The following is a 27,304-nucleotide window of genomic DNA, read 5'->3' on the forward strand; positions in this document are numbered from 1 at the left end:
GCAATTAAAATGTTACTGGTCCGCCAAAAGTTTGTGAATGGGTTTGCCGGGCCGGGATACAAAAAAAGTTGGGAACCACTGAACTAGATCAACACCAGTAACATTCCTTTTAGGACTAGCAAGGTGGGGAGGGAACCCTTTCAGTCTAAGCCCTTTTCTTAGCTAGGAAAAGAGCTTATGGATGACATTGTGTTAGCTAACATCTGTCAGCAATGGCACCCTTGTCCATGACTTTGCCTCTTAGACAGGCAGAGTTTGGCACTTATGTGGATGTGGTCAACCTATGAGGGGAGCGTAGGGTCAGTCCCGATCACCTAATATTAATGGCATGGTAGGGCTAAGTCTGTGGTTCTCAACTGGTGGTCCATGGTGACCTTTTTGGGGGTCCACAGGAACATTATCCAAAGTCACACGGCATGGGCAGGTACCAAACATCTGTCAGTAAGAAATAAATTTCAAACCAAAATGTTCGTTGTCTGCTCTTTTTTTATCATGTCTCAAAAAGGAGGTGGCCCACGAAAAGTTTTTGATTGGCCTGGTGGTCCGTGGACTGAAACGAGTTGAGAACCACTGGGCTAAGTGATGCCAAGCATGGTCTGTTTTCGTAGTCAAGACAAAGGCCCAGACAAACAAATTGCTACTGGTGCACATCAGTATTTACCATCTCGTCCTGCTTTCTGATTGGCTTTCTGATCCTGTGTGCAGACGGGGGAACAGCCCTGACCGTCGCTTAATAGGGCTTCTCGACTGGTTCTTGGCTGTTGCAGCTGCTGCTACAGGAGGCTGAAAACCAAAGTGTTCCAATTTAAAATAAAACAACAATATTCCTCTCTGGGGTCTTACCCCTGCCACAGCCAAAACAGAAATTACATCAGACACTTATTTCCAGCTGTGCATTTTTCCCTCGTTGTGAAGATCTACAACATATTTCATGCCACTCCCCAAAAAAAGAGAAAAAAATCTAGGAAGACAATCTGAAAGCTCTAAGTTTTCGACAGACAATGGAATAAAAATTGGTCCAAAACAAGCTAAACATCTCAGTCTGCCACTCAGATCTAGTCCTTGTCCTTATTACACCAACAGTCTAGCAAACGGTAATGTTTGACACTAGCTTTGCAAACAAAGTTCCCATTTATGAATGCACCTTTTCTGCGAATATTTCTGCCTACAAAGTTTTAGGGAGATGTATAGTTTGGATCACCAAAGATTAAACGGGCCAGGATAACCCAGTGATAAAGGATTTGAAACATATAAAAGGGAGAAAAGTTGTTGATGGTTCAGGAGGGTATAACAAAGACTAATCAGATAAAAGAAAAGAAAAATTAGGCCTGAATAAGGAGGAAAAATCCTAATAGGAATGGGCCAGACTGACAAATGTATGTAGGTATCTAAATACATAGGTGCCTACTGGGGTTTACTAAAGCATCTATGTGAGTTAGGTACTTAATTTCCATTGATTATTATTACATGACCAGTGGGAGTTAGTCACCTAATATTTATAAATCTGCACCAATATTTATAAGATTTTGGAACAGTCTCTCCAAGCGACTGGTGGAAGCCCTGTCACGAGATATTTAAATCTGAACTGAATCATAGAACCCTAGAACTGGAAGGGAACGTGAGAGGTCATCGAGTCCAGTCCCCTGCCCTCACGGCAGAACCAAGCACCATCTAGACCATCCGTGACAGGTGTGTGTCTAACCTGCTCTAAAATATCTCCAGAGATGGAGATTCCACAACCTCCCTAGGCAACTTATTCCAGTATTTAACCACCCTGACAAGAAGTTTTTCCTAATGTCCAACCTAATACAGGCAGTCCCCGAGTTACGGGGATCCGACTTATGTCGGATCCCCAGTTACGAACGGGGATTTTCTCGCCACGGAGGACTGGAGCGGCGGGACGCCTGGTCCCGCCACCCGCCTCCTCCAGGGCGAGAAAAGCTGCTCCCCGTCTCCCTGGTCTGCTGGCTCCCCCAGCAGACCAGGGAGACGGGGAGCAAAGCAGCGGAGGACCCGGGCCAGACCCGCGGTGCTTCCAGCTGATCTGGAAGCGCCGCGGTCTGGCCCGGGTCCTCCGCCGCTTTGCTCTGCGTCTCCCTGGTCTGCTGGGGGGGGGACGCAGCTAGTGCCCCCCCCCAGCAGACCAGGGAGACGTGGAGCAAAGCCCGGGGCCTGTGGTAGAGCATGTGGGGCGCTGCCGGTTGGTCCCGCAGCACCGCTCCTTGGCGCTACTGGACCAACCCGGCAGCACCCCAGCTGCTCTGCCCCAGGAGTCCTGATTCAGCCGCTGCTGATCAGTTTCAGCAGCGGCTGAATCAGGACGCCTGGGGCAGAGCAGCTGGGGTGCTGCTGGGTTGGTCCAGTAGTGCCGAGGAGCGGCCGTGCTACTGGACCAACCCAGCAGCACCCGAGCTGCTCTGCTCCAGGTGTCCCCAAGTCAGCCGCTACTGAAACTGACCAGCGGCTGACTACAGGAAGCCCGAGGCAGAGTTGCTCTGCCCCAGGCTTCCTGGAATCAGCTGCTGATCAGTTTCAGCAGCAGCTGACTTGGGGACGCCTGGGGTTCTTAAGTTGAATCTGTATGTAAGTCGGAACTGGCGTCCAGATTCAGTCGCTGTTGAAACTGATCAGTTTCAGCAGCGGCTGAATCTGGATGCCAGTTCCGACTTACATACAGATTCAACTTAAGAACAAACCTACAGTCCCTATCTTGTACGTAACCCGGGGACTGCCTGTATACTAGAAAAAATACATATGCTTATGGCATCACTCTCAAGCCCTGACTGTGCCAGGATCCCAGCGTACCAGGCACTATAAGGTCATATATTAAGTAATGGTTCCTGCTCCAGGGAGTTTACAGTCTCATTAGACAAGAAGGCCAAAGGGTGGGAGGGGAACAGAGGCACAGAGAGGTGAAGTGACTTGACCAAGGTCACACAATAGCTCTGCCATTGACAGGGATAGTCCCAAGGTTGCTTGACATCTGGTGCAGTGCTTTATCCACACTAGAGCGTATATCCATACATTGCGGAGAACAGCACTGTGAGGGAAAGTAAGGACAGACCGCACCCTCCACCTGCCCCTGTGATCTATCAACAATTGTCCCACAGCAGATATGCTGGACTCACCGAGAAGGTTGTCTTTGTTATTTCACCGCTGTTGTGAGCGATGCCACCACTCAGGCTCCCGGGGATCCCGCCGCTCTGATGTTTCTTCTGACTCCCCACCATGGTTTCCATGGAATGGCTGCGGACTCGAATGGCTCGCTGTGGACAAGTGAACGGGAACAGGGAACAACCCCTTGTTATTGGGCCAGAACAGTGTTTCCTTGCACTCACCACCCCTCTGCATCTCCACCAGATGTTGTTATATTTTTAAATTTCAGCGTCAGTAGCTACTGAACCCAAGCTGAATTTGTAAACACGAATATCCACCCCAAGATGCTGACTTTTAACCTAGGATGAACCAGCCTTGACCTACACAATTCCATTGACCAGCATATCTTGAATGGTGATGGCTGAGTCCATGCAACGAACGGCTAGTAAAGGATTAAATTCTGCACCAACTCCTCAAAGCAGAATTGAGGTGGGTCATGGGCATCACACTGGCTCTCGAGACTCAGCCAAAATGGCGTAAAGGCTTCTGCACCCAGAGCCGGCCAAAGAGCTCTTTCAGGGGATGGATTATCCCTGTCGCATTCACCCACTAGACAAATTCTATTGGCTACGTCTAGACAGCATCCCTCTGTCAAAAGAGGGATGCAAATCAAGCAAGTCAAAATTGCTAATGAAGCAGGGATTTAAATATCCCATGCTTCATTAACATAAACATGGCCGCCGCTTTTTTTCCTGAAACGGAGCTTTTTCGAAAAAAACAGCAGTCTAGATAATAAATCTGTTGAAAATAAACCCTTTTTCAACAGATCCTGTATTCCTCAAAAAAAATGAGGTTTACAGGATCTTTCGAAAAAGGTTTTTTTTTGACAGATCCGCATCTAGACTGCCGGGTTTTTTCTTTGAAAAAGCTCTGTTTCGAAAAAAAGCAGTGGCCATGTTTATACTAATGAAGCACAGGATATTTAAATCCCTGCTTCATCAGCAATTTCGACGTGCCTAATCTACATCTCTCTGTCGACAGAGAGGTATAGTCTAGACACAGCCCAAGGATATGTCTACACTGCATTCCTCTTTCAAGAGAGGAATGCAAATGCTGCCAACCGATTTGAATTTCCCACACTTCATTTGCATAATGGCATCTGGGCGCTTTTTTGAAATACCCTATTTCGGAAACCCTCCCCCCCCCGTCTAGACGGGGTTATTAAAAAAAAAAACCCTTCTTTCAAAATAACCCTTAGTCCTTAAAAAATGGGGTTTAAGAGTTATTTCGAAAGAAGGGGTGTTTTTTTTTCAAAATAACCCCATCTAGACAGCGGTTATTTTTTTCAAAATAGTGTATTTTGAAAAAGCGCCCAGATACCATTATGCAAATGAAGCGTGGGAAATTCAAATCCGTGCTTCATTTGCAATTTCGCTCGGCTGCATTTGCATTCCTCTCTCAACAGAGGAATGCAGTGTGGACATACAAGTGAAAGGGCAAAGCAAGTTCATTAACTATTCTTTTAGCCTGTGTGCCTGTGTTTCCCAACCAGGGGTCATGACAGGCAATCTGGAGAGTGGTAACTCATTGAGAATTGTGTTGCTCTGTAAAGCAAAGACAATTTCCCTCAGTTCTCTCAAGGTCTTCAACTATTCTGTCACCCTCTCGAAACACACAGTGTGGGAGGAGGATCACTGATTCCTTTTTTTTTACTCTTTTATAATAAATTGTGGAGGATTGCAGATCCTTCAAATAAGGGGTTGCTGACCTGAAAAGTTTGGAAACACTCATATATGTTGCACGGCAGTTAGCTACCTAGTGTAGAGGACATCTAAATGGCAAGCCATACAGCAAACATAACATATGTTTTTCTCTTAGGCTACGTCTAGACTGCAAGCCTCTTTCGAAAGAGGCTTTTTCAAAAGATACTTTTGGAAAAGCTTCTTCCAAAAAAGAACATCTAGACTGTAACCTCTTCTTTCGAAAAAGTGAGCCGCTTTTTCGAAAGAGAGCACCCAGGCAGTCTGGATGCTTTCGAAAAAGCCCTGTTTGCATTCAAGAATGCCTTTTTTCGAAAGAGCACTTTCGAAAAAATGCGTTCTTCCTCATGAAATGAGGAGTACCGCCGTCGAAAGAAAAGTCGCATTCTTTCGATTTAATTTTGAAATAACGCGGCTGTAGTCTAGACGCAGGTGAAGTTTTTCGAAAAAAGTATCCTTTTTTCGAAAAAACCCTGCAGTCTAGACACAGCCTTACTGTCTTAATGAGTTTTATGCACACAGTTTATGGACTGAGGACCTGGCATTGTTTAACATGTGGCTCTAACAAGTAAGAGGTGGCAGTAAGTGGGAGTGGCAGAAGTAAAAGCTTAGAGCCATGGCTGTCAGTCTCTTAGCAGGGAAAGAACCCAGAAAGCCTGCTTCCTAAACTCCACTTTAACCACTAGTCCACACTCCCCCTGAAAGCACACACCAGAAACAATGATTTTTAGGACTTCTGGGACTTGGGTACTGAGGTATCTGGAATTCCCGTAGGTGCCAATCTGCATCCTTAACAGCTTTAAATACCATTACAAATAAACAGTCCTCAGGCCTCAGGGGAAAAGAAATATTAGGCTACGTGCCACTTTCTCCTGATTACTTTGATCTATGAACTTTGATCTATGTGCTATGCAACCAGTCACAACAGCTTCTGCTAGAACACGAAACTGGCTGCTGTTACTTTCCTTTTTTAAACCAGTAGGTGTCAGCTCAACCCAAAGAAATATATTACAGTATATTCCCAAGATAATTTAACCTGGTACCCCTTCTTGCAATCAAAATAAATCAAGACAAAGCATAAATCCACAATATTTGGTTTATTATGACGGATGTGTGTATATATACATATATAGACACATATATATAAATACTTGAAAACAAAATTAATTCTTGCAGGTGACAGGCATATCAACTAATGTGCTCCATGCACTGTACAGTCAGATAAAGTGCTTTCTCAGTTCATTGTGGTTCACTCAGCTTTTCTTGTCAACAAACCATCAGCATTTCTTACAGGCTTAGCAGCTGATTAATCCTTTGCAGGATTGGGGCCAGAAAAACAATCTGTTGACATGGCCTATTTTTCTCTGAATTGGTGGTGGATCACCATGCTTAACCACAGGCATCAGGTTAAAAATTAGGCCACTGTACCTCAGCTAATAATGAATACGTGCAGCCCGCAACTCCCAGAAATAAACATATTACACTTTGAAATCTTGCATTCTGCCAGTGGCGTTTTCACATTGCTGACTCTAACAAGATCCCCGCTCGGGCTGCTTGGTTTGTCCTGGAATGGAAGGTGTCCCCTGGTGAGCGGAGCATTCAAGCTTGGTTCCATTCCCAGCTCTGCTCTGAGCCTGGCTGCTTCCTCTCCGCCCCTGAACCAGTCCCACGGCTGGCTGGGTGAGGCCGTGAAAGCAAAGCCGGCGTGAAATCGGGCTGGTAGGCTTCCGAACAAGAAGGGGAGCAGGGCCTGGAAAGAGGCTGCACTGGGCTCGCAGCTGAAAGGCACAGGAAAGGCGCCTGTGACAAGGCGGGGAAAAGCAGGCTGAGGTGACCTGGCAGGTGAGACAGGGTATGTGGTCACTCCTGGGGGTGATGAGTGATGTGAACTACTGGGAGGGGAATGGCTGCTTCTCTGCATGGACCCAAAGCCTGGAGACCCCGGAGGAGGGACACATCAAAGCTCAGATCCTCAAAGACATTTAGGTGCCTAACTCCCACTGGATTCCCTGAATACACCGAACTCCAATGGAGTTCAATAGGTGTTTTCCAGATTTGGGTCCATGCTCCTTCACACCCGGGCTATGCCCCTTGGCCACAGTGAGGTGAAACCCCTGCCAGCCAGGGAATGGTTTGAAATTCCTGTGGCCATAGGGAAGGAGTGTGTGAAAGGACGAATTTGCATTAGCTGGGAAGGAGAGGACACTGGCCACCAAACTGGTGCAGGAGACAAATAGAAATATACATGAATCATTTCTTTCCACCCTCCTCTCTCCCCCCAAACCCTTTATTTACCATTTCTCCTCTCATTTTATATTTACACTGGAAACACTGGGAAGGAAATAAGCTATCAGGCAGATCAGCAGTGCTGTCCAAAGGTAACAAGGCAAACGCAAAATTACTCTGGCAGTTGAATTCATCACATGCCCTGGGAGATCCTGAAATGCCAAAAGAGCAAGAAAGTCCACTTTCTTATAGGCAAAAGTATCACGTAACATGACTATCTCAAAATCACTTGGATAAATGTGGTGTCTAAAGCTTGTGCCATGTTAGGGATGTTCTGAATAATGTTTAGTGGGCCTACAGCACTGGTCTCCAACCTTTTCCCGCTCAAGAGCACTTTTTAAATGTCAGGGCGATCCAGGATCTAACCCACCCCTTCCCCAAGGCCCCACCCCTTCCCTGAGGCTCCGCCCACTCTCTCCCCCTCCCCCAATCACTTGCTCTCGCTCACTTTCAGTAGGCTGGGCCAAGGGTGCAGGCCCTGGGCTGGGACCGAGGGATTTGGGAGGAGGAGGGCGTGAGAGGTGCAAGTTCTGTGGAGGAATCTGGGTACAAGAGGGGACACCAGGCTGAGGCAGAGTGTTGGGGTGTAGGACGGAGCGTAGGGAGCTGTCTTTGGGAGGGGACTCCAGCCAGAGGCAGAGTGTTGGGGTGCAGGGAGAAATCCCCTGACTGCTTGTGGGAAGCAGGGCTTTGCATTTCCCCCCTCAGTGATCCCTAGAATGCAAGTCAGCTGCCTCCTATGCTGGAGGCCTAAGGGGAAAGCCTGTGTGGAAGGGTGCATAACAGGGCTTAGTGATGGAGTTTGCTTGACCACAAGCCCTGTAACGGGGTGGCCTGGGCTGTTGCCTACCTCCATCTGTGCTCCATTCAAGTAGGAATAAGAGATCCTCCGGAATAGGGCTTTATTCCGGAGGATCGTGCCAGTATGGACGCTCTTTTCCGGCTTTTCCCCAAGCCGGAAAAAAAGCGGCGGCCATGTTTATTTAAATCCCGCGGGGGATATTTAAATCCCCCGTGCATTTCCCTATTCCAAAGTTATAAATTAGCATGGCTATTCCGAAGAAGGGGCCAGTGTAGATGTAGCCTCAGTGTAGAGAGGTTCAACCTGGAGTAAAGTTATACATTTAGGCTCCAAGACAAGGTCATTTCAGGGGGGGGAGGGACAGCAGCCATCAGCACCGGGATGCAGGTCGCTTTTCTTCCCATTCCCTTGACAATAAGGGAGCGAGGGGAAAGTTCTTGGCTTCTGTGCATGTCCTTCACTCCTGGCTGGGGATGGGAGGGGGCAGAGGAGTAATTCACAGAATCCAAGTACTTTCCCTCACTCCCTTATGGGAATGGGAAGAAAAGTCAGACATATCCCGGTACGCACGCCTGCTGACCTCTCTGCTCTCCTGAAATGGTGCCCTTTCTCCAAGGCTCCTCTTTTGTAGGGGGGTGCAGGTTTCCTGTGAGGAGGAGGACAGAGATCAGATCTAGAGTGATTGCTCTGTGGAAAGGGTTCTGGGTGCCCAACATGAGACACTGTTGGTCTGATTACGGCTCCACTTTATATCATTTTTACAACTGGTGTAATTCTGCTGTCCGTGTACACTGGGGACACGCAATCTGCTTTGCCCTGGTGTAAATCAGGTGTCACTCCACTTGGAATCCAAAGAGTCACACCAGTGTAAAAGGAGCACAAATGAGTTTAAAATTAGGCCCAAACTTAACCTGAGCATTTGAAAGGGAAGAGACAGAAGGACTGTGGTAATATACAATAATTCTAGAGTTGCTAATAGCTGTTATTACCTACTTTGCCTTCTCTAAAAAAATAAATATTTTTGAGCATTAACAGGTTGGAGAAACACACTTAGAAGTCTAACCCCTCAGGCAGTGAAAGCTGCTTCAACAGCTTGAAAATCACAGACTAGCCTGGGATCAGCTATTTATGGTTTCGCTTTCATCTTCCCCTCTTCTGCTTCTCTCCTTCAGGGTATGTCTAGACTACATTGTTTTTTTGAAAAAACTGCCCTTTTTTTCAAAAAAATGTCACCTGCATCCACACTGCAATCGTGTTCTTTGTAAAATTAAATCAAAAGAATTCAGGGTTTTTTTTCGACATTGGTAAACCTCAAATTAGGAGGAAGAATCCCTTTTTTAAAAGAGCTCTTTTGAAAAAAAGGCATGTGTGGACACAGAACAGGGACATTTTTCTAAAGAAGAAGCAATCGAAAAAAGCACAGGTGCCCTGGTGGCCATTCTGCGACTAGCAATCAGGGCTTTCTTTCGAGAGAGCGTCCATGCAGTCTGGGCGCTCTCTTTCGAAAAAGCAGATTGCTTTTTCGGTCTGGTTTTCAGGTGTGGATGCTCTCTTTCAAAAGAAGCTTTTTTGAAAAATCTTCTTTTGAAAGAAGCTTGCAGTCCAGACGTACCCTCTGGCATGCTAGGAAGAGGGGTGTGGCAAGTACCAAGAAGGGAGATGAGTAAAAGTTCTGGGATCTCATCCATCTTCAGCAAGCCATATGGTTCCAAACAGCAATCAGGAAAACATCCAGCTTCCAGATACCCCACACCACATGTGCTGGGGGCTAGAGAGAGCCTCTCTGTGTCTTATGAGAACAACCTAGCCAGCCAGTGGCTGGAAACTGATTGTCATCTATGTGACCTAATGACTTTGGCAGCTCCAGGGGAGCCGACAGCCTGTGCGGGCCACTGGGCAAAGAGAAAAGGGGAAGAGGCAGCTTCATGCTTCCAGAAGAGGTGGGGCCTCAGGCAGAAGGGGCAGGGCTACCCTTCAGCGCTGCCCAGAGCCTGGCACACCCGCCGCCTCCCACCCCACAGAGCCACATGGAGCGCAGAATGCGTTGCTATGGTGGCAATTTATATGGCCCGGGACAGTGGCCAAGAGCCCCAGGCCCCTTTGGATAGCCGGGCCCCAGGGCAACTGCCCTTTTTGGCCCCCCCATCGACAGGCCTGAAAGCCCCCACTTGCTTTCGGTGCCCCCTTGGCAGCTTTTTGCTGTGAATACTGAATTCTCCCCACCCAGGCTTAGCTGCATTCTCTGTGCCACACTTACAGCAAGGAAGGCACGCGGAGTCGAAGCTAGCGCCATCTTAGCTCCCAGACCTGGCCGAGCCCTGCCATAATGGGCACAGGCTTGTCCGACTCCAAATCTGAATAGTGTGCGAGGGATATTGCAACCCCATGCAGCATCCTTGGGGGCCACCGTTTTGCAGGAATGGTTTAGGTATAAGTGTCTTCTACTCCGGGTGGCGGGGGAGGAGGGGTCGGCCACTGCCCCTCCTGGAACTCAACCTAGGGAGTGGTGATTAAAGGCAAATCAGCCAGGGTGTAAACCCCTCCACGTACCTTAAATTGGATTTAATTGTATGTTTGCATTTTGTGCTGCTAAACCCAGGGTTGTGAGTTCAATCCTTGTGGAGGCCATTTAGGGATTTGGGGCAACAATTCATCAGGGGTGGTACTTGGTCCTGCTGTATAGGCAGGGGACTGGACTTGATGACTTTTCAAGGTCCCTTCCAGTTCTAGGAGATAGGAAATCTCCATTAATTTTTTTTATTTTTACCTACCACCACCTGGAAAGACTTACATGTACCGGTTCAGACTGGATTCTCCAGAGACCAACAGACTTTTGGACAAACAGCCTGAGTTTAAATGGACTCAGGGCCTTCTTTCTGATCCAGGATGGAGACAGGACCTGACAGGCCCACTGATGGGGGAACATGGGGGGAAACTGCCCTGTAGCCCAGTGATCCAAAAGGTCTCCAGGCTCCCAGCTGCTGCTGTTGCCTCAGTAGCAACAGCAGCAGCTGGGAGTCCCCGGCCCTTTAAATTGCTGCTGGAGCCTGGTGCACTCTGGGCGGCGTTGAGGCTGCCTGGAGGAAGCTGCCCCAACTCCACCCCTTCTGCCTGAAGGGACACCAAGATGACCCCCCCCGACACACACACACACCTGCCCAGTGGCTTGGTGGCCCCACTGGAACCCGCTGCCCAAGCGACAGTCCCAATCCTTGCAAAGGAAGTAGAATGATTGACTCCTGCCACACAGCCAGAGTGCAAGGAGAGTTGGGGTGATCTCTACAAGCTGTGTATCACGCATGTTGAGTCTTTTATTGTTGTCCGTGTTTTCTCTGTGCCGCTTTCACCTTAAGAACAAATGCGCTTGCTAAGAAAGAAGCTGCATGAGAACTCAAAACAGCTGGCAGCGACGCTGGAGAGGAAGCAGAGCACAGACGCTGGCCCTTTGGGCAGTCTGGCTTTCGGAGGAGAACACGATGGAACTGGGCAGCCTGGAAAAACCCCAGTCAGGAGGGAAGGCAATGTGGGCATCTGAGGAGCCGGGATCTCAGAGGGGGAGCATCCGGGGAACCCCGGAGGAAATACAGGTGCAGTTTTCTGGGAACTGGAACTCTATGGGCACGTCTACACTAGCCCCCTAGATCGATCCAGGGAGGCTAATGAGGGCGACCGGAATTGCAAATCAAGCCTGGGATTTAAATATCGCGCGCTTGATTTGCATGTTCCTGGCCGGTCGCCATTTTAGAAATTGACTAGCCTGAAGTAACTGCCCGTGTCTACACGCGGCAGTGAAACGGGATTCCGGAATAAAGCCCTAAATCGAATTAGGTGGTATTCCTCGTGGAATGAGGTTTACCACCTAATTCGACTTAGGGGCTTTATTCCGGAATCCCGTTTCACTGCCGCGTGTAGACACGGGCAGTTACTTCAGGCTAGTCAATTTCTAAAATGGCGACCGGCCAGGAACATGCAAATCAAGCGCGTGATATTTAAATCCCGGGCTTGATTTGCAATTCCGGTCGCCCTCATTAGCCTCCCTGGATCGATCTAGGGGGCTAGTGTAGACGTACCCTATGGTATGTTGTAGCGCTTCTAATATTGCATTTCATTGGTTGTGAACAATGTCACTCGATAGCCGTCTGGGTTTGAAGTAGCCCTGGGTTTCTTTACACTGTTTGCATCCACTCTTATTAAAATCAGCTGTTATGTTTCTATCTCTGACCAGGTCTTCAAGACAAACCTTCTCTGGCATAGCTAGGTCAGTCACCGATGTGACAAGATGTGATCCCTGATAGACGTCGCAGTGCTGGCAAAAGCCTCTCCCGTAGACACAGTGATACCAGCAAAACGGTGCTTCTGCCTATGGATTTTATTGCACTCAGGGAGGCTGGAATAAGCTGTGGCAACCAAAGCGCAGGTTTGCCAGCATACGCCGCCTCCACACTGTTTTGCAGAAAGAGTTACCAGGATAGCCTGGCCTCAGACTTACACAGGCAAACGCTTCCTGCCATGCTCCCTTTTCCTTCAGTATGGAGCCGGTCCAAGAGACACGGCTCTTATTAGGCAGCCTCCATACTTCAGGGACCTCCCCAAAGTGCTGAGAACATTTCTGTTCCCCTGTTATTAGGAATCCAGCCCTGCCAGACAATTAATCCCTTGAGTGGTCACTCAATGTTTCACTCTAGTCTCTTCCCTCACTTTTCTTTAGCCTTTTGCATTTTCTTCTTCTCCTTTCCCCTTTGGCTGTGTCTAGGCTGCATCCCTTTTCCGTAAAAGGGATGCAAATTAGACATATCGCAATTGCAAATGAAGCAGGGATTTAAATTTCCCCCGCTTCATTAGCATAAAAATGGCTGCCGCTTTTTTCCGGCTCGGAGCTTTGCCGGAAAAAAGCGCCAGTCTAGATGCGGATCTTTCGGAAAATAAAGCCTTTTCCGAAAGATCCCTTATTCCTCTTAAAATAAGGGATAAGGAATCTTTTGGAAAAGGCTTTATTTTCCAAAAGATCCTCATCTAGACTGGCGCTTTTTTCCGGCAAAGCTCCAAGCCGGAAAAAAGCGGCAGCCATTTTTATGGTAATGAAGCGGGGGAGTTTTAAATCCCCGCTTCATTTGCAATTGTGATATGTCTAATTTGCATCCATTTTACGGAAAAGGGATGCAGTCTAGACACTGCCTTTCTGTATATCCCTCCCTTTCTCCCGTTAGGTATTTATACCAGACCCATCACCGTGGGATCTGCAGCCCCTTTCCCACTCTCTTCTCCTAATACGTCCATCTCTCAGCTTGTTTCCCCTATGAAAAACAGCATCCAGCCCACCCATTTACTTCAGCAGCTCGAACACCTGATCACAGCGCGCCTCCTCTCTCTGCACAACTGCCAGCTTCCGGGCAGACACACGGCCCGGTAGCATCCGACAATGGGGCGAAAGCATTTGCTGACAAAAGCTGCCAAGGAAGTTGGAGAGCTGCCTGCAAGACGCCTCTTACTGTGAATAAGATCACAACGGGCATTTGTCACAGATGTCTGAGCATTCACCCACGTACCAGCGGCATGCTTTTGAGAAGGCATGACCGGTAATACACAGGAGCTGCTGAAAGAATGGTCGAATGCTCTAGAGGAGGAATTCCTTGATATAGGCCCTGATCCAGCAACACCCTTAAGCGTGTGCTTAATTTTAAGCATGTGAGTAGTCCCATTGACTTTGATTGGGCTACTCATGTGCTCTAAGTTAAATGTGTTCTAAAAGTACTTTCCTGGATTAGCACGTCGGAGTTCTTCAACCTGGTCCCCAGATTTTGCTTTGAAGTTGAATCCTGAAAGCCACTCTTTGGATCAGTGTGGCTTTCCAGGTCCTTCATTACTCCAGGGCTCTCACTGGCCATAGCCCAGTCTATCTACAGCTGTAGGTAAGATGATTTTCTTTACCTTAAATGATTCCAAGAAGCCTCCATGACCTCCATTCTCAAGCTTATCTTCCTCGGGCCCCAGCCCGAGCATTGCCTGTGTGTGTGTATGAAGCTCATCATGGAGATTGTCCAGCAATGCCGCTCGGGTCCGGTCCTGAAAGAATGAGAAAGGGACGTAGTTGCTGGTGTATGAATTGGTTGGACAGCCTCTTGGTGCAGAACAAGGTAACATGGATGCAGCAATGGCTCCGTGCCGTGGAGACCGTCTCCTCAGCCCAGGACATGCAGGGAATCAAGCATGGCATTGCAACCGCATGAGACTGTACCGTGAATGTGACTACAAACTGCATAGACAGCAAAAACCCGAGATGGTTCTTCCATGGGTTGCCTTGATGTGCTGACCCATCTCAATAACATGAAGTAATAAAAGTCATGGAATCATAGATGATTAGGGTTGGAAGAGATCTCATGAGGTCACAGGACTAACTCTAACTAAATCCTCCCAGCTAGGGTTTTGCCAGGCCTTAAAAATCTCAGGGATGGAGATTCCACCCCCTCCCTAGGGAACCCTTCCCAGTGCTTCACCATCTTCCTAGTGAAATAGTTTTTCCTAATATCCAACCTAGGCCTCCCCCACTGCACCTTGTTCTGTCATCTGTCACTACTGAGAACAGCCCCTCTCCGTCCTCTTTGGAACCTCCCATTAGGTAGTTAAGGCTGCTATCAAATCCCCCCTCGCTCTTCTCTTCTACAGACTAAATAAGTGCAGTTTCCTCACTCTCTCCTAGTAGAATAGTGATAGAAATGTAGCCGTGTTAGTCTGGTGTAGCTGAAACAAAAAACAGGACTATGTAGCACTTTAAGACTAACAAGATGGTTTATTAGGTGATGAGTTTTCGTGGGCCAGACCCACTTCCTCAGATCAAATAGTGGAAGAAAATTGTCACAACCATATATACCAACGGATATATGTATCCTTCCTAGTGATTTATGTATCCTTTGGTATATATGGTTGTGACTATTTTCTTCCACTATTTGATCTGAGGAAGTGGGTCTGGCCCACGAAAGCTCATCATCTAATAAACCATCTTGTTAGTCTTTAAAGTGCTACATAGTCCTGTTTTTTGCCTCTCCTTGTAAATCGTGTGCCCCAGCCCCTAAGGTCAAATAGATTCTACAAGATGTTCTTAGTAGGGATGTGAAACATTAACCAATTAACTGGTTAACCAGTAGGGGCTAGAGCAGCACCCCACACACCATGGGCAGGGGCTGCTCCAGGTGCCCAGAACAGCCCCTGTCTGCAGTGAGCCTGGGAATGTCACAGGCAGGGGTGCTGTAGCCAGGATGGAGCAACCCCTGCCTGCGGTGTAAGGACCACTCCAGCCTGGCCTCCGTGGGCAAAGGTGCAGCCCCCCCAATCCAGCTGGCTGGAGCGGCCCCCCTGCCTGCTCCCCATTTAATTGGTTAACTGGTTAAACATCCCGCTTAACCAGTTAACAAATTAAATGGAATTTTACATTCTTAGTTCACAGATGTTAATGAAGTTGCATAATATGTAACCCCTCTGTCTTCTTGATGGAGGCTGCAGGAATCGCTTCTATTGTGGCTGAGCCCAGAACGCTAGCAGCACCGCCAGGGGGCTGACCACCCTTCCTTATGTCAAGGCAGTGGAGAACTGAGGGATGGATATAAGCTCAGCAATATAAAAACAATGCAGGCAGGGCAGACAGGTCTGAGGCTTGGACCGTGCTGAGAAGTAAAACGTCAGAGGGACGTGTTCCCATCATGCCCTACACCCATGTTTTGCACCTTAGCAGGGGGTCACTTTGAAAATGTCCCTTTCTTAAGGAGGTGCTCGGGAAGGGATGAGATTCTACTTTCCTCAAGAAAATGTTAACCTTGTCATTTCACTGGGGACAGGGCAGCCCAGGAAGACTGATGGGTAACAACTTTCTCCATTCGTACACCAGCTGCTTCTAGCCTTACTCTTTGTGATTGGCCTAAAAGAGAGGGCAGTGGTAAGGGAGGGGAGGAGGAGAGGGAGAAACAACAGAAAGAGAAAAAAAGAGAGAGAGAAATATTTACTCTCCTTACCTCCAGCTTTGCAAACTTGTCAGATTTGCAGCACGCGTTTTCAGCATTGATGAGTTTGGTAAGCAAGAACTCCCTGAATTCTGCGTTCTAGAAGGGATCGGCGAAAGTAAGGTTAGTAAATCAAAGCCACTTTAATACTCTGAGGCTACATCTACACAACGGGTTTTGCCAGAAGAGGCAATGCAAATGAAGCGCTGATTAGCTGATTATTTTTTCGAAAAAAAGGCAGTCTAGATTCGGATCTGTCAAAAATAAAGCCTTTTTCAACAGATCTTGTAAACCTCATTCTTCGAGGAATACAGGATCTGTCGAAAAAGGCTTTATTTTTGACAGATCCGCATCTAAACTGCTGGTTTTTTTTGAAAAAACTCCATTTCGAAAAAAAGTGGTGGCCACATTTATGCTAATGAGATGCAGGATATTTAAATCCTGGCTTCATTAGCAATTTCAATGTGCCTAATCCACATCTCTCTGTCGACAGAGAGGTATAGTCTAGACACACCCTGGGACTGACCCAGCCATGAGCCTCCCACCCCCCAGGTGTCCTCTGGGGGAAAGAGGGTTGAAGTTGGGATTGGTCCTGCCTAGAGCAGGGGGCTGGACTTGACGACCTTCTGAGGTCTCTTCCAGCTCTATGGTTCTATGATTCTATATGTTCTCCCCAATTCATACAGGAACATTGCTGGCTGTTCCCCTTTGTCAGGGAGCGAGGGGGAAGTGCACAGTTTGCTTCATTGCTCACTCTGGCTGGAGAGCACAGGGGGGAGATGAAACTGCCATGGAGAGGCGTTTTTCACCTGGCCCCAAGCCTCTCCCCCCAGGGCAGCCTGCATACTGAATCCCTAATCCCCAGCCACACCCTGGAGCAATGATTTAAATGAAGCATGGACATTACTATTTTATTTTCCAAAAAATAACAATCAATTGAGGCAAGGAGCCGAGCAACATCAGGTAAATCTTCTAGTTGAACAAAGTAGATCTAAATTAATTTGTTTTTCTTTAAAAAATATTTCTGGGTGAATCCATGTCTGACAAAACTGAGGGCTAAAGAGCAATGAGTCAAGCCATTCATTTAGCATGGTCAGGCATTGGTTCACACAGCTCCAAACAGCCCCGCCAATGCACTTTCTTCCAACCTAACCCTCCCACAGCCGCACTAACCTGCTCCTGGGCATTTCTTGTACAGACATATGCTGAATTGTGCCACATTAGGTGTTGGGCTACACTGAGGTTATGTCTACACGGCAGGCTTTTTACGCAAGAAGCTTTTTGCAGAAAAGCAAAAACATCTTGCACAAAAGCATGTCCACACTACAAAAACACATCGCAAAAGCGATGTGCTTTTGCGTAAGAGCGTGTCCACACTGCATGGATGCTCTTGTTCAAGAAAGTTCTGATTGCCATTAACAGAATGGCCATCAGAGCACCTGTACTTTTTTGGTAGGCTCTTTTTGCACAAGAAACCCCTGTTGAGCATCCACACACATATTTTGCACAAGAGTTCTTGCACAAAAAGGAGTTATTCCTCGTAGAAAGAGGTAAACCTCTACTGCAAAAAGCACTCTGTTCTGCCGCTCTACTGTACATTTTCTTGTGCAAAAATGTGCTTGAAGTGTGGATGCTCTGCGGGTTTTTGAGCAAAACCAGTTACTTTTGCGCAAAAACCCTGTCGTGTAGATGTAGCCTGAGAGACTCCCACCAAATTCATTTTCATTTGCCACTCAGGATTTTCCCCAGAACCTTAGAGGTCAATAGTTAATCATTTACAGTTCCAATGAATTGCCTGCATCCAGCACCTGTATCGGCCAGATTATCAGCTAATGTCACTCAGCAATGGTTTCATTCACTGGTTGATCTACACCAGCAGAGGATCAGGCCCTATGGTTTTACTCTAGCGCTCACCTCAGTCCTACCATATTTCACACAATAAACAGGTGTCTTTTGAGACAGTTTGGGTGAATAATGCAACTTCGTCGTACTTTCTATTTTGCTACTTACTTTTTGAAATACTGGTGGGCTTGGCAGAGAAGGACCAAACGAAGGGACATCTTCCCGGGCAGTGACTGACACCTATTAGAACCAAAGGAAAGCAAGAATATATGAGTTACCTGACACCACAAGTGTTGCAACAACAAATTAGTAATGCCCAGAGTATTCATGTCTCTTGCAATACCTTGGCAGCACTCCAGGCAAAGCAGCTAGCAAGATTCCTTGTAGCAGAGGGGTCATTAACGCACGGCCTCCATTTATAGCCCAACCTGCTTAAGAGGTACAAGACTGGCCCAGAGAGACACACTGGAGCACTCAGCTGGGAGCCAGGAGATCTGGGTTATATGCCCAGCTCTAACTCTGACCTACTGAGTGAACTTGAAAAAGTCTCTCTGCCTCTCCCTCCTCCCCAGGTTTACCTATTTATCCACTAAGCTCTTAGGGGCAATAGTAAGCTCTTACACAGTGAGTATGAACTAGGCCCTCCACACAGAACTCTGGGTGTTAGCTACAAGGCTCTAGGTGCAACTGGAACACAGACCATATGCAATACAGGCTGGACCTCTATGGTCCGGATTTCCCTCACCCGGCACCGTCTGGGGTGCTGGAGCACTCACAGGGAAAAGCTGGGCAACTGCTCCCCCAACCTCCCAGAGCACTGCAAATAGCTCCTTTGTGGAGCTCACGGTCAGGGAGGGAAGAGGAGGAGCAGGGCCGGGGGAGCCCTCGGGGAAAGAGGCGGGGCATGCACTCCTGGCACCCAGCCATCCTGCCTCATCCCAGAGCATCCCCCGCCCCCAGAACATCCTCTGCTCAGTCAATGCCGGCCTCTCTGCTGCCGCCAGAGTGGAGTCCCACAGCTGGTGGCAGCAGTGGGGTTGGCACTTACCTCCCCTGGTCTGGCAAATTCCCTGCATCAGGACCCATCGGGTCCCAACGGTGCTGGACCAGGGAGGCACAACCAGAAAAACTCCTGTTACAAAGAAGCAGCACCTCCCTTCTGAGGCTGAATTCCACTTGCCCTGGAGTCTTCAGTCAGGGGCATCACTAGAAGACTTGGGCCAAGTTTCTGAATCCTGTGCCATTGCCTCTAGGTCCCGCTGCCTTGCTACACTCATCACAGTTGTCATCATCACTTGTGCGTAGGGTGTAAACTCTTTGGGGGCAGAGCCTAGCACCAGAGAGGGCCTGATCCCTGACCGGGGCTTGTCGGCACGGCCGCCATGCAAGCAATAAAGAATTCATAATAACTCTGTTTCAGTGGTATGCAATGGTACCTTTCACACCTCCTCCACGAGTGTATCCTAGCCCTAATCAACACCAGGTAAAAGAGACAGTGGGAGATTTTAGTGCATTTGCTCATGTGAACAGGCTGACGTACCAAGCTGGCTGATAATTGTAGCTTTTCATCTGACAAGCAGGTTGACATTGCTTGGTCAGTTGACCACCTGCCCCTTCAATTCTCTGGCCTGGTACGGATGTCTGCAGGCAATCAGCCAGCTTGTTAGAAGAGTTAAACAGGGCATAAAGAGGGATGCTAGTAAATTTCAGGGCATGCCATCAAAAGGGCTCTTTGGCAATGGAGAAAGGAAAGGATGAATATCATCCATCCTGCTTTGCTACCGCCAAAAACTGCAGTCACTGAGGTCGAATCGCCTGCTCGAGCCTAATGTTGTGAAATTATGTTTCCATTTGGATGATTTAATTTGGGTGGCTGGCTTCTGTTGGAAAATGCCTCTTTCAGTTCTAATATCTTTAACTCCTACATGTTGGAAGCCAAAGAAAATCATCTGCTTAGCCAAGGAGCATAAAGAGAGCAGCATGCGGAACAAACAGCTAATTACACAAAGGCAAGTGTCCTTTTGACCTTTCGATCAGGATCTGGAGGCATGTGCAGAACATAAAAGGAACTGACAGCCCTGAGCAGATGGGGTGGGAAGGGGTGAAATACATTGCTATGCAGAAGTTGCTGCAGTAGTTCGCCAAGATGATATGAGAAGTGAATCCCTTTTACACTCTCATGCAGGGTGAGTTCACTGATTCACCTCTAAGATCACTGGCATGGAAATTCTGGGTCAGACCAGCATCGGACAGTGACTGACAAAACTCGGGTGGGGCGGATTGTCCTAATGCAGTCTGACTTCCCCATCACAATAAGTACCAGCAGGGGGAGTTGATAGACTTGCCAGGCCCCTGGCAAGGTGGGTGGGGGGTGCTCCAAGCTCTTGGAAGGGGCGGGGCCTTGGGCAGAAGAGGTGGAGCTAGGGCCAGCCAGCCTTCAGAGCTGCCTAGAATGTGCTGCAGCGGCGATTTAAAGAACCCAACGTTCTGGCCAGGGCTGCTGCGGCTGTTGCGGTAGCAGAAGTGGTGGCTGGGAATCCAGGCATTTTGAATTGCCGGGCTCTAGAACAGTTGCCCCATTTCCCCTTGCCCCACTGGTGGGCCTAGGTATCCGGGCTGCAAAGTGGCCTAGCAGGGCTCTTTTGTAAGCAATTCTAAGGATCTCCAGCCCAGCCCAGTCATGTGAATGGCAAAGCCCTAACAGAGGTACTGAAGTCCTCTGAGGTACTGAGAGACTGAGGGGACAGGACTAGTTCTGAGGAGTATACAGTGGGCTCTTTAATAAGGCTGCTGGACACCTGCAGCCCCTGTGGTTTGCTCTGGCTCTCTAGCTCTCAGACTTCTAACACGACCTGTGCTGTCTTGTCCCCCCATCCCATGCGCCCTAAGGACTCTCTGGAAGTGACTCCATGAAACTGTATAACTACTGGCTCAGGGCACTTTCTAGCATGACCCGGTCTTGGCACAATTCCAGCAATGGGGCACAGTCTTTGTCATAATCTCATTGCATGTTCCCTGTCCTCTGGATAGAAAACTCACAGGTTCTGTTGTAACAGTACCAGTCAGATCACCTTTACCAGCACAAATATTTACCTAAAGGCTTAAGCAAAGGTTACTCTAGAGCACAGCACTTGCCTTAGTGACACACCCATTCCCAAAGCTAATCATTTATTCCTGCATTAAATACATTAATTGTATGTTTAATTGTTTGTCGCTCTTCATTAGTTTTCATATGAATTTGATTTTTCTTCATGACTCCAAGCAATGTATTTTCAATGTTAAAAATGATACATTATATTATCTCTGAATAGTTATCATAGAATATATATATATATATATATATATATATATATATATATATATATATATATGCATATAGCATATTTTTATTTTGTGTACATTTGAACAGCGTGCAGAGAAGTAAAATATTCTAAGACAAATTTAAAAAATAAATAGCATATAAATTGAATATTCTCCATGTATAAATAGTATATTATTAGAGTTAAAACACATACTATACATTTAAATTTATAAGAATAGTAATATATAACATTATTTATCTATCTTAACTATGTATGTGTATACGCTATCGAAACATAAATATGAAATATACGTACATAGCCCACAAACAAATATACTGTTTGTAAACTACTTATATATCATCCATAAATCTGCCAAACTGGCAAGTCTCGAACTAATCATCATTTTACTGAAGAAAGGATTCATTGCTGACTGTCATAGCTGTCTCTTTTTCAGGTAGACATAGAGGGAGGTACCTAAATAAGTGCTTTAACTAGAAGAATGTACTTAATTCCCATATGCTTTACAATAAGAGTGTGCTTAAGAGCTTTCTGGAATAGGAAAAACTTCCTGATTTTGGATCATAGCAAGCATAGGCCAGCCCATCAATAAATGTAAATGGTCATAGCTCCAATGATGTATATGAAGCTATTGACAATTAATTCCTACTTCAGACTGTCCCCATATATATTCTTTCAGTTTCCGTCACTTTAACTATTAGCCAAGATAGTCTTCCTCTGTATGTCACTGGGGGCTTGTCTATGCTACCACCGGCCATCGACCTAAGTTAAGCAACTTCAGCTATGTGAATAACGTAGCAAGTCAATGGACTTAGGTCTGCTTACTGCGGTATCTTCATTGCGGTAAGTTGACTGCTGATGCTCTCACATCAACTCAGTTTACTCTTCTCATTTTGGTGGAGTAGGAGAGTCAACAGAAGAATGTTCATAGGTTGATTTATCAGGTCTATACAAGATGTGATAAATTGACCCCTGCTGGACTGATCGCTGCCCGTCGATCCAGTCGGTAGTGAAGATATGCCCTACACCTCTGACTGCTAGAACTAGGACTGGATAGCAGGGGACCAATATTTCTGTTAGAGCAGAGGTTCCCAACCTTTTCCACATGGGGACCCATTTTAACAATTCAGGAAGACATGATGACCCAAGGCAATTCAAAAACGGGGGGAGGAGGCACCTGTGGAGACACTTGGCGATCCTTTTGAAATGTAATGGTGACCCATATTTGGGTCCTGACCCATAGGTTGGGAAACCCTATGTTAGAGCATTCAATAACTACCCTGTCCTGTTATTTCCTTCTGAGGTATCTAGCACTAACCACAGTAAGAAGATACAATACTGGGCTTCATGGACCATTGGTCTGACTCACTATGGCCATTTTTATATTCTTATTTTATAACTTGCTACATCTGTGGGTTCCTGGATGGGTCCGGAAGTCCAGTTCAGTGGAGAAACTTGCAAGATCAGGGCCCTAGATACCCAGTAGCTTTTCTTTAGTATTTACAGTATTCAAGATATTTCCTATAGCCAATATAAGGACATACTAGGTGATACTGTATTCTCCCATTGACTTCTATGGGTATTGGATAGGACCCACAGCAAGGTAACCATGGTCCTAAATCTTTCAAAGATTTACATACATATTGTGAGTTGTCCTAAACACAACACAGAAAATTAAGCCCTCGACAGTCTTTGCAGCATCGGCGCCCTAATCTATGTATCCAGGTTAAAACTGGCAAGTTCTCAAGGGTGAGAACAGCAGAGTCATTGTCAGATCTCAAGTGGACTTGCAGAAACAAAATCCAGCCGTTTAACTTGCGAAATCCTCTTACCTTATAGGATTCATTGTCAGTCTCAGGACTCTCCACTTGCACAACGATGTACGCATGCAGGAAATTTGAGGCGATCATGTCAGGGACAAACGGAGTGTTTTCTTCTTGAAATATAATTGCCACTATGTCATTACCAATGTGTCTCTTTCTCTGGAGCTGAATGAAGGGTGTAAATATTTGGCAGTTAAAATTAAGCATTCACGTGTCTCCTGGAAACAAATATCCACTTTGTATGAGCAATTACAGGCTGAACCTTTCTAGTCTGGCACTCTGGGGATGTGACCAGAGACTTTTCAGGACCACAGGAGGTCGATATTGTCTGGCAGCATTACCAACACTTCCACTGATCCTGGGCTCTTAGAAGACGTTTAGGGGTAAATTAGAGCTAACTAACAGCACAGAACACCGACAGCCAGGACTGGTGGCTGTAAACAAACTTTATGGGACTGTGGGAAACTTGGCCACACCCATGATAAATGGACATCCAACTAACTAAAATCATGCCGGACCACGGATGTTGCCAGACCAGAGATTGCCAGACTAGAGAGGTTCAACATGTATTTAGATACAAATTTTCAGACTTGGTGCCCAGGGCTATACCTAAGGACAGAGTGGATTCTCCATCATTTGAATAATTTAAATCAAGACTGGATACCTTTCTCATAAGTGATAGCTTAAAGAGAAGTTATGAGCTCCATACAGACTTTACTGGGTAAGGTTCTATATTCCTTTATTGTGCAGAAGGTCAGACTATATGTCCATAATGGTCCCTTTGAGCCTTAAAATCTATTAATTCCCTATATTCATATTTAGGCCCCTAAATAAGTAGCCTGATTTGAAATAGCCTCCACAACTCCCAACACCACAGAAAATGAGGCCAAAAGTGCCATACTATAGATTTAGTTATCCAGTTGTAGACAACAAAGACTAAAAATTGTGAGATGGCTAATTCCATGGGGTCAAAAATATGCAGGGATTTGTGGATTAAAATCAACACCTGTTAAATCTCTGTGGCTCAGTATTTAAGGAAAACCACTTAGGCGTAATCTTCACACTTTGTGCCAGTTTAACTATGTCCGTTGAGAGGGGGTGATGGTTTACCAAAATCTCTACTGATATAACCCCTAATGTGGTCACAGATATACTTGTATAAAGATGCCATATAGCAATATAGGTCATTCTCCTTTCTGGTCAGGAATAAGCTATACTGCTCTATGGCACCTTTATGAGCCCTTGTCTACACTAGGACTTTATTTTGAAATACCCCCCCCCTAAGGTTGATTTATAAACAGAGAATCCACACTACGAAGCCCATTTTTTCAAAATAATGGGCCATGGAATTCAAAATCTGTACTCCTGCTTTTCATCAGGAGTAATGCTAATTCTGAAATAGTTATTTTGAAATAGCGGTAGTGTGGACACTCTGCTGCTGCTATTTTGAAATAACTACTCCCCGAAGTAATTTGAATTACTTACTCTCCAGCGTTCTAAGTCTGAGGTTTTGCATCCCCGTTAATAGAACCTGCCTCGGACTAATTTTGAGACTTCCCTGTAGTGTGGACATGCTAGTTTAAATTTGTTAAATCAAGAATTATTAAGTCAAATTTACTAATTTCAAAATAGTTTCCTAGTGTAAACATGGTCTGACTCTATAACTTCATCCACTCTAATTGGATTTGTGCCACTTTAACTATTACACAATAAGGCTTCATCTTCACCGTGAGTTCTTCTGGCGGAAAATATGCAAATGAGGAACTCATTTGCATGAGTCACAATCTCATTTGCATATTTTCTTCCGATCTGTTTTTTCCTGGGGTGTTTGCACAAAAATAAGCATTGTAGATATTTTCTTTTTGCAACAAGATCAGTACACCTCCTTTTTGGGGTCATAAGGATCTTACGGAAAAAGGGTTTTTTGCAAAAACCCCAGCGCAAAAATGGATCGGCAGTAAATATGCAAATATGATCTCAACTCATGCAAATTAGTCCCTTATTTGCATATTTTTGGCTGAGAAAACTTGTAGTGTAAACGTCCACACTGCTTCTTTCGGCGCAAAAACCCCTTGCGCAAAATGGAACGGCAGAAAATATTCTAATGAGATTGTGACTTATGCTAACGAGTCCCTCATTAGAATATTTTCTGCCAGAAGAACTTGCAGTGAAGACGTAGCCTAAGAGGAGTACAACTGCATGTAGACAAAGCCTTAACTTTCTTCACCATGCCAGTCTCAAAGAGCTTGAATTTAGGAACTACAAAACACACTGTTTACAATTTTCTAGATAGTACATACAAAGGTGAGAGATGGAAATTAATGTAGAGCTTTTCATTCATTATGGATACACAATGTCCATTTAGTGACAAGTCTCAATCTGTAGACTGTATCTGCAAAAACAATGAGGAGTCTTGTGGCACTTCGCAGACTAACAGATTTATTTGGGCAAAATCTTTTGTGGGAAAAATCACTTTGTTCTGCATCTGACGAAGTGGTTTTTACCCTTGAAAGTTTATGCTCAAAAAAATCTGTTAGCCATTAAGGTGCCATACGACTCCTAAGTGTCCATTTCATAATTCCAAACTCCATCAGCAATTCTAAGGTTTAGCTGTTCCTTTTTCTTTAACAGTTTCTCTCTAAAGCAAGGCTGGCTCTCTCTTACCTGCTGTGCATCTCCTTCAGTAAAAGGCAACTTTGTGGAGACATGAAACATAATCTCTCTGTCCCTGAATACAGTGTACACAGATTGGGTACCAGTCTGACCATGTGTTACATCCAGACCCCCTCGGAAACTAGAAATAAAAGGAAAGGTTGGGAAGAACTGAATACTAGCAGAATGTTGATTAAAGGTTATAGCTTGTTAAATTATTTAACGATATACTATCTATATTCTAGATAGACAACTATCTTCTGTATCCATACATAGTTAGCTAGTGTCCATCTGTATTCCCTGTGAGCTCTGTGCTGGTGTGGCTGCTCAGGAGAGATCCAAATGCTGCCCAGCTGATTAGCAGGGCACCCACAGCCAGGTTTTGTGCTTCTGCTGGTGGTGCACATTCCCACATGCCCCAATGCACATAACAATTATTCTGCACATGGATGGAAAAAATCCACACATGGATGGAAAAGATTAGAGGGAACACTGGTTATTCATATAGTCATTGTCATAGGTAATTAGCTGATATATTGTTAGCAAGTATAATTATTAGCAACCTGGAGCTCAGGATATATGTTAGCTTAATTTGCAGTGGATTGGAGTTCAGAGAAGCATCTGACACTAGGGCTGTGTCTAGACTGGCAAGTTTTTCCGGAAAATCAGCCGCTTTTCCGGAAAAACTTGCCAGCTATCTACACTGGCCGCTTGATTTTCCGGAAATACTATGCTGCTCCCGTTCGGGCAAAAGTCTTTTTCCGAAAGACTTTTGCACAAAAGGGCCAGCGTAGACAGCACAGTACTGTTTTCTGCAAAAAAGCCCCGATTGCGAAAATGGCGATCGGGGCTTTTTTGCGGAAAAGCGCATCTAGATTGGCCACGGACGCTTTTCCACAAAAAGTGCTTTTCCAGAAAAGCATCTTGCCAATCTAGACACGCTTTTCCGAAAATGCTTTTAACGGAAAACTTTTCCATTAAAAGCATTTCTGTGAAATCATGCCAGTGTAGACGTAGCCTAGATGTTTAGCCAAATTATCTGTCATGTCCAAGGCTACAAAACAGCTTTTCTTTGGGTATTTAATCACTTCCAGCCCTAGTCAGGAGCTGAACTTGGAAGCCCCAAACTGGGTGAAAGCGGAGGGGGAAGACAAAGTATCAGAATGCTTCTGAAACTTAAAAAAATGGTCCACAGCTAGGAGTAAAAATGAGCAAAAGCTCAATTAGGTTCATTCTCTGTGGGCTACTTAGTCTTTAGCTTCCTTGTAGAGATAGGCAAGAAGGTGAATAATTGGTTCCATTGCTAGTAGTATGACGTGGACCTCTGCCCACTAGGCAACAGCCATTGAGGCCTGATCTGGCAATCCTTGTGATGCATAACTCTTGCTGCAGGAAACAAGAGGGTTTGCAAGGTCAATTGTTCTCCAAACCTGCATCCACTGAAGAAGTTTCAAGCTGTTGAGTAGCCTTGGCACTGCTCTAATTTGCACCTGGCTACCAATAGACACAAAGGACCCTTTCGATAGCAGGTGTTCCAACCATGCCATTTTCCCCCTGACATGCTTTCTATGACTGATGCTATGGGACAAGTTGAATGCAACTGGCTATTTCAGATTAACACTCTCAGGGGATTCTTCCACACTACTGAAGCTAGCTTCACACCCCTTTTGCAATGATAGAACAGCACAAAAGGACAGGGTCGACTATTTGATACCATGATCAGATTCATTTT

The 27,304-nt window shown here is 46.1% G+C and overlaps 1 protein-coding gene across 8 annotated transcripts in view; it reads right to left on the reverse strand.

Moving 5' to 3' along the window:
* The window catches only part of RAP1GAP2 (RAP1 GTPase activating protein 2), a 353,090-nt gene that overhangs the window by 25,415 nt on the left and 300,371 nt on the right, over positions 1-27,304 (reverse strand). For all 8 annotated transcript variants that reach the window (XM_075904876.2, XM_025179236.3, XM_075904878.2 and 5 more), the window contains 7 exons: positions 25,585-25,714; positions 22,930-23,085; positions 17,946-18,017; positions 15,948-16,034; positions 13,873-14,007; positions 3,129-3,266; positions 662-783 (listed from right to left, as the gene is read on the reverse strand). In XM_075904876.2, the coding sequence (XP_075760991.2) occupies positions 662-783; positions 3,129-3,266; positions 13,873-14,007; positions 15,948-16,034; positions 17,946-18,017; positions 22,930-23,085; positions 25,585-25,714 (840 nt within the window). The remainder of the gene's footprint in view (positions 1-661; positions 784-3,128; positions 3,267-13,872; positions 14,008-15,947; positions 16,035-17,945; positions 18,018-22,929; positions 23,086-25,584; positions 25,715-27,304) is intronic.

The sequence above is a fragment of the Pelodiscus sinensis genome, chromosome 21, assembly GCF_052426305.1.
Source record: "Pelodiscus sinensis isolate ZL-2025 chromosome 21, ASM5242630v1, whole genome shotgun sequence".
NCBI lineage: Eukaryota > Metazoa > Chordata > Testudines > Trionychidae > Pelodiscus > Pelodiscus sinensis.